This window comes from Hyperoodon ampullatus, assembly GCF_949752795.1.
Source record: "Hyperoodon ampullatus genome assembly, chromosome: 19".
In the NCBI taxonomy this organism is placed as follows: Eukaryota; Metazoa; Chordata; class Mammalia; order Artiodactyla; family Ziphiidae; genus Hyperoodon; species Hyperoodon ampullatus.
In genome coordinates, this window is record NC_136932.1 from 37,361,064 (window position 1) to 37,379,192 (window position 18,129).

Consider the following 18,129-nt stretch of genomic DNA (forward strand, 5'->3'; position numbering starts at 1 on the left):
GAACCACTGATGGAATCCACCTGCCTTATTGTACGGCTAAAGGAAACAAAGTTCAGAAAATAGCAGCTAGTAGTAACAGCTAATGGTGAAAGAATTTACTAAAAACTGGGCATTGGGCTTCCCTGGTGGCGCAGTGGTTGAGAGTCCGCCTGCCGATGCAGGGGACACGAGTTCGTGCCCCGGTCCGGGAAGATCCCACATGCCGCGGAGCGGCTGGGCCCATGAGCCATGGCCGCTGAGCCTGTGCGTCCGGAGCCTGTGCTCCACAATGGGAGAGGCCACAGCAGTGAGTGGCCCGCGTACCACAAAAAAAAAAACAAAAACAAAAAAACAAAAACAAAAAAAAAAAAAACTGGGCATTGTGCATGGATTCACCCGTGTGCTAGCCATAATCACCAGGACGATCCCCATTTTACAGAAGAAAAAACTGAAACACAGAGAGGTTAAGTCACTTGCCCAAGGACACACAGCTCTTAAGTGGCAGAGCTGGCTCAGGTTCCAGAACCCATGCCCATCATCATTCCTTCAGAGTCGTTAGTACAAGTAGATCCACATAGTTTATTTATATTCTTTAAGCTCTTTGAAATTTAACACTCCCATATTTAGCATGTATCTCTGAGAGGGAAAGGCAAGTTTTATACTCCACCCGGGTGCTCTTATTTTATGTCCTTCATCATATAATGCTCCATATTCTTCCAAGATATAAGGGGTTTCTGGATGCTACATTCCTTCTCCTAAAATCTACATGAATTTCCTTGGGAATAGGGGAGAATACTCCGCCACAGGTCCTGCTCTCAGCACTGGACAGCCCTAGGGTAAGTCAGCAAGAAAACCGGAGCTGGGATCAGAATCAGGTTTCCTGAATCTCGACAGAAAGCACCAGTCCTGCTGGATTGGTTTTCCATTGAGCAGACAAAATAGAAAAAGCCAGGGCCCAGCAGTAACCCCTGAGGTTTCCAGGGTGTTGTCCCAGGCAACCCTCAGTGCTCTTCTCAGAGCAAGTAGGCTTTCCTGGATACAAGTTAATAGAATGCCAGCCATGACTTTAGAAAACAGACCGGAGTACAGACCGGAGTATTTAATGTTCAATCACTCTCTGGTAAATTTCCCTCTGGGAAAACCATAGCAATATTTTGGTAAAAAGAATGCATCAGGGCTTCCCTGGTGGCGCAGTGGTTGAGAGTCCGCCTGCCGATGCAGGGGACGTGGGTTCGTGCCCCGGTCCGGGAGGATCCCGCATGCCGCGGAGCGGCTGGGCCCGTGAGCCATGGCCGCTGAGCCTGCGCTTTCGGAGCCTGTGCTCCGCAACGGGAGAGACCACAGCAGTGAGAGGCCCGCGTACCACAAAAAAAAAAAAAAAAAAAAAAAAAAAAGAATGCATCAGACATCAAGCTCCAACCAGCAGGGGGACCTGCCATTTGTGGGGGTCCCTCTGCCACCCCAGCTTCTCTCCCTCCCCTCTCCTCCTCTCACCCATCACGCACCGTGGCGTAACATAGGCCTGACACATGTATTTTCGTCCTTAGGAAATTTCCAAATCCCTGTTTCATATTTAAGTGAACAAATGAGAAGGAATATTTTTCTTTGACTTATTCATTTTTTCTTTAAAGCTACTAAAACTAAGCGAGGCTGCATTTTTTCTTGCAGATACATCATAGTCAACTGATTCAGGGATATGGCCTTTAGATTAAGCCATGAATCTCTGGCAGGGAGCAAGAGATGTGTAGTTTGGTGAAATCACAGAACAGCCTAATTTTGTATTTAAAGAATGGGGAAAATATATTGTTTTCATAATAAACCACAGAGAGGACATGAAATGCACCTGTTCCTCAAAGGATGAGAAATGAGGACAGTGAGTGTGACCAACAGATCAGGGGGAAGGGCGGTGTCACTTTCACAGAAAACTCCAGATGTTACCAGGCTCCATCTACACCTCAAATGTGGCCTGGGGGTCCTTTCGTCCTTGCCGTCTCCCCCAAAGTTTCACGGTCCTGTCCTGCTATCTCCCAGGTACTCACAGAGGAAAGAGACAGAAAAGCACCCCAATGCCCTTCAGTGTTCACTTGCCCATCTCCCTGAGCTATTCATCCTCCTTGTCAAATTGCTTCTGTCCCAAAGCCAGCCTCTCACCTGCTGCTGAAACTCAGAACTGCTCTTTGCTCTCCACTGGTTACAAATGTCCCGAAATGGCACTGCTCGTGTCACATTCTGGCCTCTCACTGCTGCTGAATATATGTCTGACACCTCCAACCTGGCCAGCTTCACCTGCTCACTGGCTGGTGAGACGGATGTCCAAGTCGGCAAGGTAATTATGATGACGCACAAGCAAAATGTCACCTCTCTAAGATCTGTTCTGAGGAAGCTTTCCAAAACATGCTCTGCCTAAAAGGGAATGCTGCCTGTAACGGGGACCAGATTAGGCTTTCTGTGAACAAAAGCTATGAAGAGATGAACACACACACACACACACAATCACACCTGTAGCCCAAACTCCAACGTTGCAACAATCCTTGGCTATTAAACTTGCAGATGTTTCCAGGCTGTGGTAATAATCATATAGAATAACGAATTACTTGTCCTCTAGTTTATAACCTCCAGCACCCCAGTACTATTCTTCCTTCTCTCCTCCAGCCAAAGGCAAAAACTCAGCCCCCTAAAAAGGAGGACAAGGGAGATGGAGGGAGAATCTCAGTGAACAGGGATCTCTGAATTAACCCATAATAACATTTCCAGCTTTCAATTTCATAAAGGCCGATGCCAGGGTGGCCCTCCATCCCAGGCAACCTCCCCCCGAGGAAAAGAGGCTGAAGAGGGTCCAGAACAGCAAGTACTACCCTCAGGGGCCCCAGGGTGGAGCTGGTGCCCACCGACGGCTACTGAAAATCACTTTTCAGACCTCAAAAGTCCTAGCCTAGATGGACGTCTCTAACTATATTTTTTCTTAACTCTGGACCAGCAGGCAGAAAGCAGCTATTTTTAGCTGTCACCAGTCTTTTTTTCCAGCACGAATATCTTGCTTCTTACTCATCACTCTATAGTAATCGACAAAGGGTCCTTGTGGTCCTTAGTCTTGGATCAGCTCAAATGTCACTTCTTCACGAATCCTCCCCTGACTCACCTTACGCCTTATGATACTGTGATTTATAATAAGAAATATATAATTGGTCTCCAACAGTTGTTCCAGGCACAGAGCTCCTACAGCTTTTGGAATTTCCAAGTGATGAGCAAGAATGAAGGTAAAAGGAGCATCTTTTGCTATTCATAACAAACCCCATCCCACCACACCTGAGTTCATGCTAATGAGGTGATATCTGGAAAGCCCCCAGAGAAAACCACAGGAGGGGGGCTGGTTGCCAGAGAGACCAAGCATGGGATTAGAGGGCTAGGACTTTGGGCTCCACCCCTACCTCCTGGGAAAAAAAGAAGGGGGTCAGAGGTTGAGTTAACCACGTATGGCCAATAATTGGATCAATCATGCCTACATAATGTTGCTTCCATAAAAACCCCAGCAGAAGGGGCTGGGAGAGCTTCCAGGTTGGTGACCGTGGGGAGGTGCTGGGAGGGTGGTGCACCCAGCGAGGGGTGCAGAACCTCGCCCCTTCCCACAGACCTTGCTCTATGAATCTCCCATCTGGCTGTTCCTGAGTTATAGCCTTTCCAAATCAACTGGTAACCTGGTAAGTAAACGGTTTTCCTGAGTTCTGTGAGCCACTCTAGCAAATCATTGAACCTGAGGAGGGGGCCGTGGAAACCTCCAATTTATAGCCAGTCGGTCAGCAACACAGGTGACGACCCGGGACTTGCAATTGGTGTCCGGTGGGCAGGCAGTCCAGTGGGACTGAGCCCTTAACCTGCGGGGTCCGTGCCCACTCTAAGTAGGTAGTGCCAGAATTGAGTTAAATTGTAGGACACTCAGTTGGCGTCCAGAGAGAATCGCAGAATTGCTTGGTGTGGGAAAAACACCCACACGTCTGGGGTCAGAAGGATTGTGAGTGTGGAAGTAGTCAAGGGTAATGCAAAGGGAAACAAGAGTTTTTTTCCTCTTTCGCATCCATGACATGCACTTCAAAGCTCCCTCCGGGCTTCCCTGGTGGCGCAGTGGTTGAGAGTCCGCCTGCCGATGCAAGGGACACGGGTTCGTGCCCCGGTCCGGGAAGATCCCACATGCCGCAGAGCGGCTGGGCCCGTGAGCCATGGCCGCTGAGGCTGCGTGTCCGGAGCCTGTGCTCCGCAACGGGAGGGGCCACAGCAGTGAGAGGCCCGCGTGCCGAAAAAAAAAAAAAGATATTGGGACTTCCCTGGTGGCATTGTGGTTAAGAATCCGCCTACCAACGCAGGGGACACGGGTTCCAGCCACTGTCCGGGAAGATCCCACATGCCGTGGAGCAACAAAGCCCGTGCATCACAACTACTGAGCGTGCGCTCTAGAGCCCGCGAGCCACAACTACTGAAGCCTGCGTGCCTAGAGCCCGTGTTCCACAACAAGAGAAGCCGCCGCAATGAGAAGCCCGCGCACCGCAATTAAGAGTCGCCCCCACTCACCACAACTAGAGGAAGCCCGCACGCAGCAACGAAGACCCAACGCAGCCAAAAATAAAATAAAAAACACAAAAAAATGAAATACTGAGGGTCAGAGACAATAGAAGTTAGTGGTTAATTGGGATTTATAATGAGAGAGAGAAGGGTGTTTATGGTTTCTGTTGTTTTGTAATCTCGGGGTAAACCTGGCAAAGGGAGGTTAGTTACCAGCATAGCAGTTTGCTGAGCCCTTAAGGACAGATTCTAAACACACCCCATTCTTACCTGTACTGTGCTTGAAAGTGGCTTTGCACAAAGCTTTGGCCTAGAGGAAGCTGAGCTGATGGCGACAGGAGGTTCTCGGAGGTCTTCCTGGCTTCAGGCTGAAGCTGCAAAGAAATGAGGAGAGGAAGCAAGATCAGATGTGCCTCTCATCACTCCACTGCGTTCAGACCAGCAAACCTACACCTCCTCCTGGGTCCTCAGCACCATTCTATGGACCTAAACCTGCAGAACCAGGACCTTCCATGTTGTCTTACCGTAATCCGCCTCTCCTTCAATCCCTGGACCTCCCCAATTCCAAGAGAGACAGAGACAGAGAGAGAGGAGAGAGAGACAGCAGGAGAGAGAGTATGAGTGTGTGTGTGTGTGTGTGTGTGTGTGTGTGTGTGCTGAAAGGGCATGAACCTTGGTGGAGAACCCCGTTCTTTACCTCCATCCTTCTAGGCCCCCTGTGTCTAGATGCCTCCTGTACATTTCAATTGGGTGAGCTGCCATCACTTCAGATACATCCACACCAAATCTGCCCATCTTCCACCTGCTAAGCTGTTTCTGTCCACATTTTCCAGGGAGCCAGTCTTCACACGAGCATTGTCTTTCTCAGACAGACCAGGTTTGCACCTTAGAATAACGAATGCATGAACCTCCTCCCTCCACAATCTGTCCTATTGTATCCTTCTCTACATTGCCTTATGTATAAGTGTCCTGTTGCTGCTGTAACAAACGACCACAAACTAGTGGCTTGAAACAACAGAAATGTGTCCCCTCACAGGTCTCGAGACTGGACATCCAAAATCAGCATCATGGAGCCGAAACCAAGGTGTCAGCAAGGCTGCACTCCCTCTGGAGGTTCTGGGGGAAAATACGTTCCTTGCCTTTTCCACCTTCTGGTAGCTGTGGGAATTCCATGGCTTATGGCCACATCACTCCCGTCTTTAAGGCCAGCATCCTCAAAGAGCCAGGAGAAAGGACCACAGGGGAAGTGTTTGGGGAGAAATGTACCGATGTCTGAAATTTAATTTAAAATGCATCCAAAAAAAAAAAGATGAGAAAAAGATGGAGTGATGAGTGGACAGACGGATGAATAGGTAGATAAATACATGATAAAGCAATTTTAGTAAAATGTAAATTATAGAATTTAGGTGGTGGGTAGGAGATATTTGCTGTATAAGGAATTCAACTTTTCCATGTTTGAAATTTTTCATAATAAAATTTTGCTACAAATAAGAGTGACAAATACTAAGAACAGTCAGTCCCACTATTTCATTCAACCCAATTTGACCAGAATACAGGATGTACAAAGGGGAGTAGAAAACAGAGCTAGAGAGGAGAGTCTGGTACCATGTTGGATGGGGCCTTAAATGTCCTAAAGAAGATTCCTGGTTCAGTAAACAGCATAGTACCAGGGTTAAGGGTTAGACGCTGGAGTCAGACTGCTGGGGTTCAAATCCCTGCACTGGCACTTAGCTGCGAGAGTTTCTCCACCTCTGATCCAGCTAAATCAATTACTTAAACTCTTTGTTCCATGGTTTTCCAATTTAATAAAGGGGTAATGAACGAGAGTACCAACATGCTAGGGATATTTTGAGATTAGAAGAGTTAATATATATAAAACACTTAGAATAGTGCCTGGCACACAGCAAGCACTGTATAAGTGTTTGCTGTTGTTACATTATGGGGAGTATCTAATGGGTTTTGAACCTAAGCGGTGGCTACATGCACAGAGACACGCTATAACCTGACAGGCATGGGCACGATGCAGGAGGGGGCGTCTGGAGTTAGGACACAAATTATGAGGCTCAAGAGTCCGGGTGCCAACAGGGTGAACTAGAGTAGCAGCCATGAAAATAAAAAGGAGGTAGGAATGCAATCAAGACACCCTGTGTGCACAGCTCATAACTGAGCACCTGATGGGGAAGGAAACGGAGACAGAGGGAGGGATACACAGGGCCAGCTCCAAGCTTCCAGTCTGATGCCTGGAGAACCACTTTCCATTAACAGAAGAGGGAAAGGCAAAAGGAGAAGTGGGTCAGAGGAGAAGGGGAGGGCAAGCCAAGTTCGAGGCAGAGACACCTACGGCAGGTAAATGAAGGGCTCGGAGGAGGGAGAGAACTTGGATACAGAGCGGACACTGGCATCTGGGCCTGCTCAGGACTGACCCTTCTTCTTTGGCAGTAGCCTTAGTCCAAGGGGAGGTGGGGAAGGCTCTTTCCTCGGGGGTCCTGTCCTCCCTGACCAAGAGACAGGCGGGCACATGACCCAAGCTAGACGGATGAGATGTTCCTGCCCTGCGTGTCAATCATGGGCAGAGTGGCCCAAAGGCTGCAAACAGCGACTCTAGCAGAAGTGTCCAGGCTGGAGGATTGAGCTGTTCCTGCCACTGAGACACCCTTACCCCAGAGCTGTCTGGTTCTTGACGGCTCCAAGCCTGGTCTTCAGCCTTCCTTTCTTTTTTTTTTGCGGTACGCAGGCCTCTCACTGTTGTGGCCTCTCCCGTTGCGGATAGCAGGCTCCGGACGCGCAGGCTCAGCGGCCATGGCTCACGGGCCCAGCTGCTCCACGGCATGTGGGATCCGCCTGGACCAGGGCACGAACCCGTGTCCCCTGCATCAGCAGGCGAACTCTCAACCACTGCCCCACCAGGGAAGCCACAGCCTTCCTTTCGATTCTGCACACTCCCCCTTGGCCTTCCAACTAATCCCCTTCTTGTTTGGGTCATCTGGTTGGCTGCTGTTCCTCGCAACCAAAGACAATGATCCAGGCTGCTTCTGCATCCAGATGATAAGGCAGCACGTGTTGAGAGAGGCTGTGGATGTGACCATCCAAGGATGGGTATGGAAAGTGAAAATCCCAAACAAGGCTGGGGTAAGAGGCAGCAGAGAGTCACTCACAAAGCATGGTCCATCAGGTGAGACCCGGCTGGCGCTACCCTGCTAACTAAGTGACCCTAAAACCCTCCCTGAGCCTCATTCCACATCTAAAAGGAATAGCAGTATTACATCCACCTCATGGAGCCATCATTTAAACCAAAAAAGATGTGGGTATCCTGCCTGGCACATAGTAGGTGCTTGATAAATGTTAGCTTCCTGGTCCTCTCCCCAGCCTCATCCCTTTCTTAATTCTGCAAGAGTGGCGTTTCCTATAAGATAAACTACCCAAAAGGTTGCTAGTGTCACAGCGTCTACAGGATAGTAAAAAGATGCCCTATTCACCAGACAAAAACATTTATCGTTGCATTAACAGAGAAGAAAGTGGTCCTTATGTTTTCTATTCTAGTTTCAAATAAATCGAACTACATGGCTTTCATATGTTTTGAAACAGAAATAACCTCAGAAAAATTGTTCAGAGTTACACAGGGGACAGTCCCTTTCCTTCTTGGAAACAGAAAATGAAGTTTGTGCCAAAGAGTCCAATAGCTCTGCTCTTTTACCTTCAAGCGTTCACAGCCAGGCCTCCACAGGCAGCCCGATTTTCAAAGGCGTCTTAAAGAAAGGTTTGGGGGTGGTGAACTGTGGTTGGGAGCAAAGGCTCCAGAGCAGAGGTTCTCAATGGGGAAACGCTTTTCCCTCCCCCCACCAGGGGACATTTGGCCATGCCTGGAGACATTTTTGGTTATCAATCACAGTTAGAGGTACCACCGGCATCTGGTAGGTAGAGGGGCGCTACAAATGCTACAACGCACAGGACAACCCCCCTCCCAGTAAAGAATTACCCAGCCCCAATGTCAAACGTGCTGAGGCTAAGAAGCCCTGTTCTAGAGTTGAATTTTCTAGATCTGGATCCTGGCTCTCCCACTGACTTGCTGTGTGACTTAGGGCAAGTTACTTAACCTCTCTGTGCTCTTCCTCATTCTTAAGTCCAAAGACTTTTCCCACAAAGGTGCAAAAGAGGAAGTCTGAAAGGTAATTGGGAAGGCTGTTTATCCTTCCTACTTTCCAGGTAGGAAGCACTGCCTGGCATAGCCAGGGAGTGGAAAACAGGACAAAAAGCTTTTTTTTTTTTTTTTTGGCTGTGCCACATGGCTTACGGGATCTCAGTTCCCTGACCAGGGATTGAACCGGGGCCATGGCAGTGAAAGACTGGAATGCTAACCACTAGGCCACCAGAAAACTCCCAAGAAGTCTTTCCTAGATGCAGCCAGAAGGAAGAGGCACCCAGGTCTCCTCCCTCCCTCTGGTGGGAAACAGAAGGCACAAGAAACTCAGGATAAGGAAAGGGATCCAGCGCACTAGCTTTGAAATAGACAGACTCAGGTTTGATTCTCTTTCCACAGGTAGAAGTTGAATGACCTTGGACAATTTAACCTAAAGTTCCATTAACTGTAATATATGAATTAACCTTATTATGAGTTACTTATTATTATCCTTATTATGAGTTATCAAATATTAAAGCATGATAACTACTTAATTTATTCAACCATTCAGGGGTTTATTGAGTGTCTCCTATGCATCAGTGAAATGGTCATGAAAAGCATCATATGAAACGCCTGGCACATAACACACTTCAATAAACAGTATCTCTATCTTTTTAATACATCATTCTGATTTCAAAATGTGTTCATGCTAAGATTATGGAATACAGTGTAGTGACACACTTGTCATCTCAGCATTCCTTTCCAAGGTGCCCCAGCTCTACAGAAACCTTCCTTACCCATGTGATTTGGGTGGAGTTCACCCCACAGGCATGGAACCCATGTGCCCAATCAGAATATTCCATCCTGCTGGCCACCTGCCCAGGAATGGACATGTGAGCCACGCTAAGACAATCGGACTCTTGCCTGGGCTTTTTCTGGAATCCCAAGTGAAAAAGGCTCTATGAGCATTGCAGGGGCCCCTCCTTCCACTAGATGGGCAGAGTCAGTCTGAGAATGAAGAGAAAGACAAGAGATAAAGAGACCTTGGATCCAGCCTTACCTGAAGCTGGATCAACCCTGGGACTCACAAGTTCTAAAAGACAATAAATGCCCTCTCCTTAAGTTGGACCAAGTTGCAACTAAAAGGGTCTGAATTAGATAAACAGAAAATCATTGTACATGTAAGAAAAATCACCCACAATCCCACAACCCAGAGAAACCACCATAACCTTTAAGTGTCTGGTCCTCCCAGGTTCTGTTTGGTGAAGTTTTTGCTTTGTTTCATTTGTGTGTTTTGGGGGTGAATGGAGTGGTTCTTTTTATTTTTCTACCTTTTTGTCATGCGGGATCTTAGTTCCCCAACCAGGGATCGAACCTGTGCCCCTTGCAGTGGAAGGTGAAGTCTTAACCACTGGACTACTAGGGAAGTCCTGGGATGGTTCTTTTTAAGATAAGAAAACAGGCTTTCAAGCCAGACCTCCCGTGGATTTGAATCCTGACTCTACCTCTTCTTAAGCTGTGCTGCTTCAGGAAGGTTACATAGCCTCTCTGATTCTTGGTTTACCCATATATAAAATGGGGATAATAACTCTAACAACACCCCACAAATGATAGTAGCTACTCATACTGTGTATAACACTCCAAGATGTGCTCTGAGGAGTACAGAATACTGTACAATCATTATCTTCCCTGTTCCATGCATTTGGCAACCTGCTGTCTCAGACATGAGTACTCTTTCTGCAGCTCTGTCAAGCTCTTAGCTTCTACATTATATTGTTGTTTAAAAGAGATCTATTCTTTATTCAAGACATAGATGGTTATGCCCTCCTTTTCTTAAAGTTGCCGCTTGTCATTTTTAAAAGGGAAAGAAACAAAGACAACAGCTGGCTGTGTGGACAAGTTAAGAAAAAAAATGACTCAGCTTCTTGAGCCATTTTATTTTTAAATAAACATTGTATGTATTTAAGGAGTGCAACATGACGATTTGATACACATCTACATGGTGAAATGATTACTTCAGTCAAGCCAACCAACATATCCATCTCCTCATGTAGTTACCTTTTTGTGTGTGTGGTGAGAGGACCTGAAATCTACTCTCTTAGCAAATTTCCAGCACTCAATATGGTATTATTAACTACAGTCATCACGTTGCACATTATATATCTTGATTCATTCATCCTACAAACTGTGACTGCCATTCAATCTCCCCCATTTATTTATTTATTTTTATTTTTAAAATTTATTTTATTGAATATAGTTGATTTACAATGTTGTGTTAATTTCTGCTGCACAGCAAAGTGATTCAGTTATACATATATGTCCATTCTTTTTCATACTCCTTTCCATTATGATTTTTCTCAGGATATTGAATATAATTCCCTGTGCTATACAGTAGGACCTTGTTGTTTATCCATCCTGTATAAACTAGTTTGCATCTGCTAATCCCAAACTCCCAATACTTCCCTCCCCCAACCCCCTCCCCCTTGGCAACCACAAGTCTGTTCTCTATGTCTGGGAGTCTGTTTCTGTTTTGTAGATAGGTCCATTTGTGTCACATTTTTCCATTCAATCTTTATTACTCTAGAATAATGGTCTCTGGGCAGATAATGTAAGGATGGGAAGGTAACGGGTGAAAGATTGAAACACTTCCAGAGGGCTTTTTAATTGATTCACGAGGGGGATGGGAAAAAAATGTCCAGAATTAAAACAAACAAAAAACAAGTAAAGCAGTTCTTGTAGCTGCATCTGGATCAGTTTTGAGACACATAAAAAGTAATATGCGACTGATTAATTACCAAAGCTTGTGAAACATTTTTTAAATTATAGCAGATTATTCATGGATATTGTTGTAATAACTTTGCTCACTGATGGAATAATAACTGCACTCGTTTTTACTTTCTTAAGAGAGAGAGAAAAGGATAGGATTAGAGTAGAACCCATCACTGATCTTTATTTAGCAAAGCCCCTAGAGAACACAGTTGATTTATCAACTAGCGGTGGCTACTACAAATGATCGTAGGGCTTTCTTACTCCCAAAAGTTTGAGGTTTCATCCAAATCTGAGACTGCTGAGTGCACACATGTAAAGATCATCCATCCTGTGTCTTGAGAAAAAAGATTGGGAATCGCTTGCTCTGTAGGATAAGTAACTAAAAAAGCAAGGGTGGAGTTAAAATGGAAGCATCTAAAAATAATAAGCAATGGCACTCATGGCCTCAGATGACCATACCAAGGCATAGGATATTGACAAAAAGGAGATTTTTTTTTCAAACTTTAAACCAAACAGAAACCCTATTCACCATATCACTGGGATTAAAGAGGATGAGGAACAGCAATGGGAGGAAACGTCTGGTCTAAAACAAAAGAGGCAAAGAGGAAGGAGCAGGGAACGGTACCATGTGAACAGCAGCCAGAATACACAAAAATCTACGGATCCGAATTTCAAGATTTAGTTTTGAAGAGCTGAGTAAATGTGCAAGGGGAAAAAAGAAAATCTAACACAACATGTTGTTTGAGGGCGACTGACCTTGTCGGACCCCAGCCCCCGGGCCGCGCCCTCCAAGTCCTCGTGCACACGATCCAGCAACCAGAGCAGGAACTCCAGGGCGTCGTGCTGGGAATTGCCTTGGAACTGAGAGCCGTACTTGGAGACCGCATTCTGAAAGGAACAGAAGAATGTTTACATTAGCCAAGACATGGAAGCAAACTAAATGCCCATCAACAGACAATTGGGGACTTCCCTGGTGGCGCAGTGGTTAAGAATCCGCCTGCCAATGCAGGGGACACGGGTTCGAGCCCTGGTCTGGGAAGATCCCACATGCCGTGGAGCAACTAAGCCCATGCGCTGCAACTACTGAGCCTGAGCTCTGGAGCCTGCGAGCCACAACTACTGAAGCCCGTGCGCTTAGAGCCCTTGCTCCGCAACAAGAAGCCACCGCAGTGAGAAGCCCGCGCTTTGAGGGGCAATTTGGCCCTTCAAACATCCAAATAAGGGCCTGGAAGCACCAAGCCTACCCATGGTCGTGCTTCAGCCTTGATCAGGATGACAAGTCAGAAACAACGTGGGGCGAGAAATGGTCTTTCCTGCTAAAGCCTGTCATTTGGGGGGCAGTGTCCCCAAATGCTGTGAGGGTTCTCTGTACAGGAGGAGGCATCGTTTTTTCCAGAAAGACTACCATTGTATATCCTGTCCTTTGAAAACACACAGGGTTGTCTGTTGAATATATGTATATATATATATTTTTTAATTGAAGTATAGTTGATTTACAATATTGTGTTAGTCTCAGGTGTACAGCATAGTGATTCAGTATTTTTGCAGATTCTATTCCATTATAGGTTGTTACAATATAATGGGTATAATCCCCTGTGCTATACAGTAAATCCTTGTTGCTTATCTATTTTATACGTAGTAGTTTGTATCTGTTAATCCCATACCCCTAATTTGTCGCTTTCCCCTTTGGTAACCACAAGTTTGTTTTCTATGTCTGTGAGGCTGTTTCCGTTTTGTTTTGTTTCTTTTTTATTTTATTTTTATTGAAGTATAGTTGATTTACAATGTTGTTAGTTTCTGCTGTACGGCAAAGTAAATCAGTTATACATATACATATATCCACTCTTGTTTAGATTCTTTTGAGTAGAGTTCCCTGTGCTATATGTTTCTGTTTGAATATAGATTCATTTGTATTATTTTTTAGATTCCACATGTAAGTGATATCATATAGTATTTGTCTTTGACTTACTTCACTAAGCATAATATTCTCCAGGTCCATCCACGTTGCTGCAAATGGCAGTATTTCATTCTTTTTTATGGCTGAGAAATGTTCCATTGTATGTTTATACCACATCTTCTTAATCCAATTGTTTTTTTTTAATGATTAAGATTTTTTTTTTAAGACTTAATTTTATTTATTTTTGGCTGTGTTGGGTCTTTGTTGCTCCATGCTGGCTTTCTCTAGTTGCGGCGAGCGGGGGCCACTCTTCGTTGCGGTGCGTGGGCTTCTCATTGTGGTGGCTTCTCTTGTTGTGGAGCACAGGCTCTAGGCATGTGGGCTTCAGTAGTTGTGGCAGGTGGTCTCAGTAGTTGCGGCACGTGGGCTCAGTAGTTGTGGTTCGCGGGCTCTAGAGCACAGGCTCAGTAGTTGTGGCACACGGGCTTAGTTGATCCGCGGCATGTGGGATCTTCCCTGACCAGGGCTCGAACCCGTGTCCCCTGCATTGGCAGGCAGATTCTTAACCACTGCGCCACCAGGGAAGTCCCCAATTGTCCGTTGATGGGCACTTAGCTTGCTTCCATGTCTTGGCTAATGTAAATAGTGCTGCTATGAACATTGGGGTGCATGTATCTTTTCAAACTAGTGTTTTCATTTTTTTCTAGAAATATACCCAGGAGTGGGATTGCTGGATCACATGGTAGAATGTTTTGATAGAGGTGACCATCTCTCCTCCCTGAAGCTCTGGTCCTTGGATTGCTGGGGGGCACGCTCACCTGGCCCCCCACCCACACCCTCAGTCTATTTCCACGCTGTCTCTCTCTGTTCACCCCAAAGGTGGACAGCTTCTTGTCCTTCTCTCTCCACGGTAGTTTCCTTCATTCCCACAGCGTCAACTCTTTTTGAGAATGACCACATGGCCCAGTGAAGTGGGCTTCCTTAAATACCACGCATGTGGTTCCTTCACTGCCTCTTCCTAAAATGAATGAAACTTGAGAAGTACAAACATCTCCTTCTGTGGTTAGATCACAAAATGTTTGGGCCAGTCCTTAATCCCTTTAATAAATACTTATTTGTTGAGTGCCTACTAGGGGCCAGGCACTAGTCTAGGGCCTGGGGCTACAACACGGAATGGCGATATGATTCCCTGCCCTTGTGGCACTCACATTCCTGCACCCTTCACGCTGTCCTGTTAGACGAGGTGGCAGCTTTGTCATTTTCTGGGTAAATGCATGTTCCAGCTTTCAAAAAGTTTATTTCAAAGGGTAATATATGTACCTACTTAAAAAAAAAATAATTCAAAATATAAAAAGAACAGTAACGAAAAGTCTTCCCAGGACTGGGTGCCCCTCCCCTCCCCAGAGGGAGGACACTTTGAACATTTTCTCACGTAGCATCCTTCCAGGGTCTTTTTTGTGCAAGCACGAGCATCTGAATGTAAGCAAACCCCCTTTTCTGTGTGAGTGCACAGGGCAGGCCTTGTGCCCTGTAGGTCTGTCCTCTGCTCATGCCCACCCAAGGCAGCTGTGTGAGCAAAGCTGTGAACCCAGCAGATCTCACCAAGGCCAATCTAATCAAAGGCCCTGGGCTTTTTTTTCTTTTCCTTTTTTTTCATCTTTCCTTGGGACTTAAAGGAAACTTTAGGATGAGCCGAAGCGAAATTCAAGATTTAATTAACTGAAACGCTGGTTCTGAGTCTTTATTTGAAACACACTAGCTTGGGTGCACCGGGAGGGTCTAGGCTTCTCTGCACTTTGACCCCCAAGCAGGGCTGCCCAATTAGCAAATAAAATGAACCTTGAATAAGCAGTAAATAATGGTAATGTTTGTGGTGTAAGTATGCCCCAGGCAATATTGGGAATGTATTTCTACTAACAAGTTATTGCTTATCTGAAATTCAAATGGAGCTGGGCATCATGTATTTTCCCTGGCAACCCTACCTCCCAGCCTCCCTCAAACCTACACCCTTAGTCCCAACATTCCCTCCCAGGGGGGCAGCCAGCCCCTCCAGCTTGAAATCTCTAACATCAGCTCTTTCTCTTAGTGTCAGGGTCTTCTTGCAGCTTCCGTCTCACACCCACATCAGTCAAGCATTCTGAGTCTGCCTTCCCAACTGTTTCCATCCCACCCCTTCACCAGAGCCCCTTTCCCACTGTTGAGTCCTAACTCCCACTGATCCAGACTGCAATGCCTACCTCGAGGGGAGCCCGGCCCCCAGCACCTCCCCCTGACCACCCACTGCCTGCAGGACAGGACAGACCCTTCTTCCCACAGCCCAGCTGGTAATGTCGTGTCCCCACCCAAACCCTTCCCGGCTCGCTGACTCACCACCTAATAATCCAGATTCCTCCAGTCTGGCCCCATCCATCACTCACCACTCCATCTCATGTTTCAAAGCTCCAGGTAAATGAGACACTCGGGTGCCCCAAACATACTTTCCCACTTCTATGGGCTATACCTTTACTTATTCTTCCTTCCATGTGAGAACCATTCCTCTCCTGCTAATCAGGCTAATCCTTTAAACTGACACTCTTGTCCTCTTAGTCTGGCCATAAAGCCACACAACCTTTCCAGAAAGAATATGACAACTTCAAGAAGACAGACAAGATAAGGCCTTAATAATGTCCCTCTTTATAAACATAGTGATTCCACTTTAAGGGGTTTAGCCTAAGGAAATGAGAGATCCAAGCAAAGATATCTCAAAGTTATCTGGGGAGAACTTACTGCACACTTATATCAGATGGCCTTAAAAATTATGCTTGAGGAAATACTAATGGGAAAAGAAGATAAATAATCCTGTCATTAAAAAAAAAAACAGCAAAAATATATATTTGAGATTTTAAAAATATATTTATAGATAGAAAGGTAAAAGACCAGAAAATATATAGCAAAATATTAGCAAATGGTTATAGAAAGATGGGACCACAGGTAATTTTCTTTTTCATTTTAACTTGTACATTGCAAATTTTTTTAACAGTGAACACTATTCTTTATTGGTCTTTTCCCAATTATAACAGTATCTGTCAGGTATTTTACAGAGTTTTTTAAGATAACTTTACCTATTGATTCTACAGAAAACATTCCCATAGAAAGTCTACTGAAATGTAACTAGAACTGCATTAAAGCTAAATCCCTGGGATTTAACTTGGGAGAGATGAATGGCAATATTTGGTATTTCTACCCTGCAATATGGCATAGCTCTATCCGTGTGTGTGTGTGTGTGTGTGTGTGTGTGTGTATTTCTTCCTCTCACCACTGATAATTTATAACATATTTGTTTTAAGAAGTATTCCTACTTATTTCATACATTGGGTTGTTTTTAGGTATGAAATCTCATTTTTATATGTTTCTAAATGGGTCTTGCTTTTGACTGTCTATGTTGTACCTGAACCCATTAGTGACAGCAATCATGCTAAAATAAGGATTTCTACAATGATTTAGTAATTTTCCTTCTGTTCAACATATTTTTTTTCCATTTCCACTTCATGTCTTACTGGTTTTGTCCAGAACTTCCAAAACATACAAGTGATGAAGGTATCCTTGTTTTTAAAAAGCAATGCCTCCACCGTATCACTTGAGGCATACTGTATGTCTAAAATTGTTAATCTAAAATTGATCCTCAAGCACATGAGCTATGATAAATTCCAGATGGCTGAAATCCTTAATATAGCCATAGAAAAACTAGAAGTACATAACATAGAATGTTTATCAAAAGGTATGAGATAAATAAATCTAAAACTTTCCGTAGGGAGAAGGAGAGAGTTGGGAGAAAATATCTGCAGCAAATATGACTAGAGTTAAGGAACTTACAGAAACAAGAAAAAAGAACATTAAGACCAAGGCAGAATGGATAGACAAACCACATGAACAGACAATTCCAAGAGCAGTCTTACAACTAGTAAAAAAAAGCATAGAAAAATCCAACACCTCACTCCTAATCAAAAAAACAAATGTAAAAACAAGATGCTGTTTCTTTTTGTTCAATAAATTAATAAGAGAGAATAACCAATACTTAGGAAAATATGCATTGCTGGTGTATCTACAACTTGATATAATTATTTGGAAAGAAATTTGTCAATGTGGGTACTAAAAATAATCAAGCCCAACAAAACTGAACTAAAAACTAAAAAACAATAAATACTTAAAATTGGGATGTGATTATAAAAGTACATACATGTCAAAACTCATCAGATTCTACACTTAAAATTTTTACTCAGCCCTGAGAAAAGAAATTCTGCCATTTGCAACAATGTGGATGGACCATGAGGACATTATGCTGAGTGAAATAAGTCAGAGAAGAACAGATAGTGTATAATACCTCTTACATGTGGAATCTAAAAAGAAATTGAAATTGGAAAAGCAGAAAATAAAACAGTGGTTATCAGGGGCTGAGAGTGGAGGAATGGGACAGATGGTGTGTAAGGGTACATAGTTGTAACTAGTAGATAAATAAGTCCTGGAGACTAATACGTGGTACAGGCAGACCTCAGAGTTATTGTAGGTTCAGTTCCAGACCATCATAATAAAGCAAATATCTCAATAAAGCGAGTCACGTGAATTTTTTGGTTTCCCAGGGCATATAAAATTATATTCACACGATTCTGTAGTCTCTTAACACTACAATATTACAATGTACAATAGCATTGTCTAAAAAAACAGCCTACAGACCTTAATTAAAAAACAATTTATTATAAAATAAAATTCAAAAAAAAGGCAAAAATAAATAAATAAATAAAACAATTTATTGCTAAAAAAATGCTAACCATCATCT

The 18,129-nt window shown here is 44.6% G+C and overlaps 1 protein-coding gene across 1 annotated transcript in view; it reads right to left on the bottom strand.

Annotated features, from left to right (window-relative positions):
• USP43 (ubiquitin specific peptidase 43) overlaps positions 1-18,129 on the bottom strand; it is a gene marked incomplete at both ends in the record, with an annotated part of 55,216 nt that overhangs the window by 32,936 nt on the left and 4,151 nt on the right. Inside the window, 2 exons of the mRNA XM_079724756.1 lie at positions 4,804-4,907; positions 12,176-12,307. Of these exons, the coding sequence (XP_079580882.1) occupies positions 4,804-4,907; positions 12,176-12,307 (236 nt within the window). The remainder of the gene's footprint in view (positions 1-4,803; positions 4,908-12,175; positions 12,308-18,129) is intronic.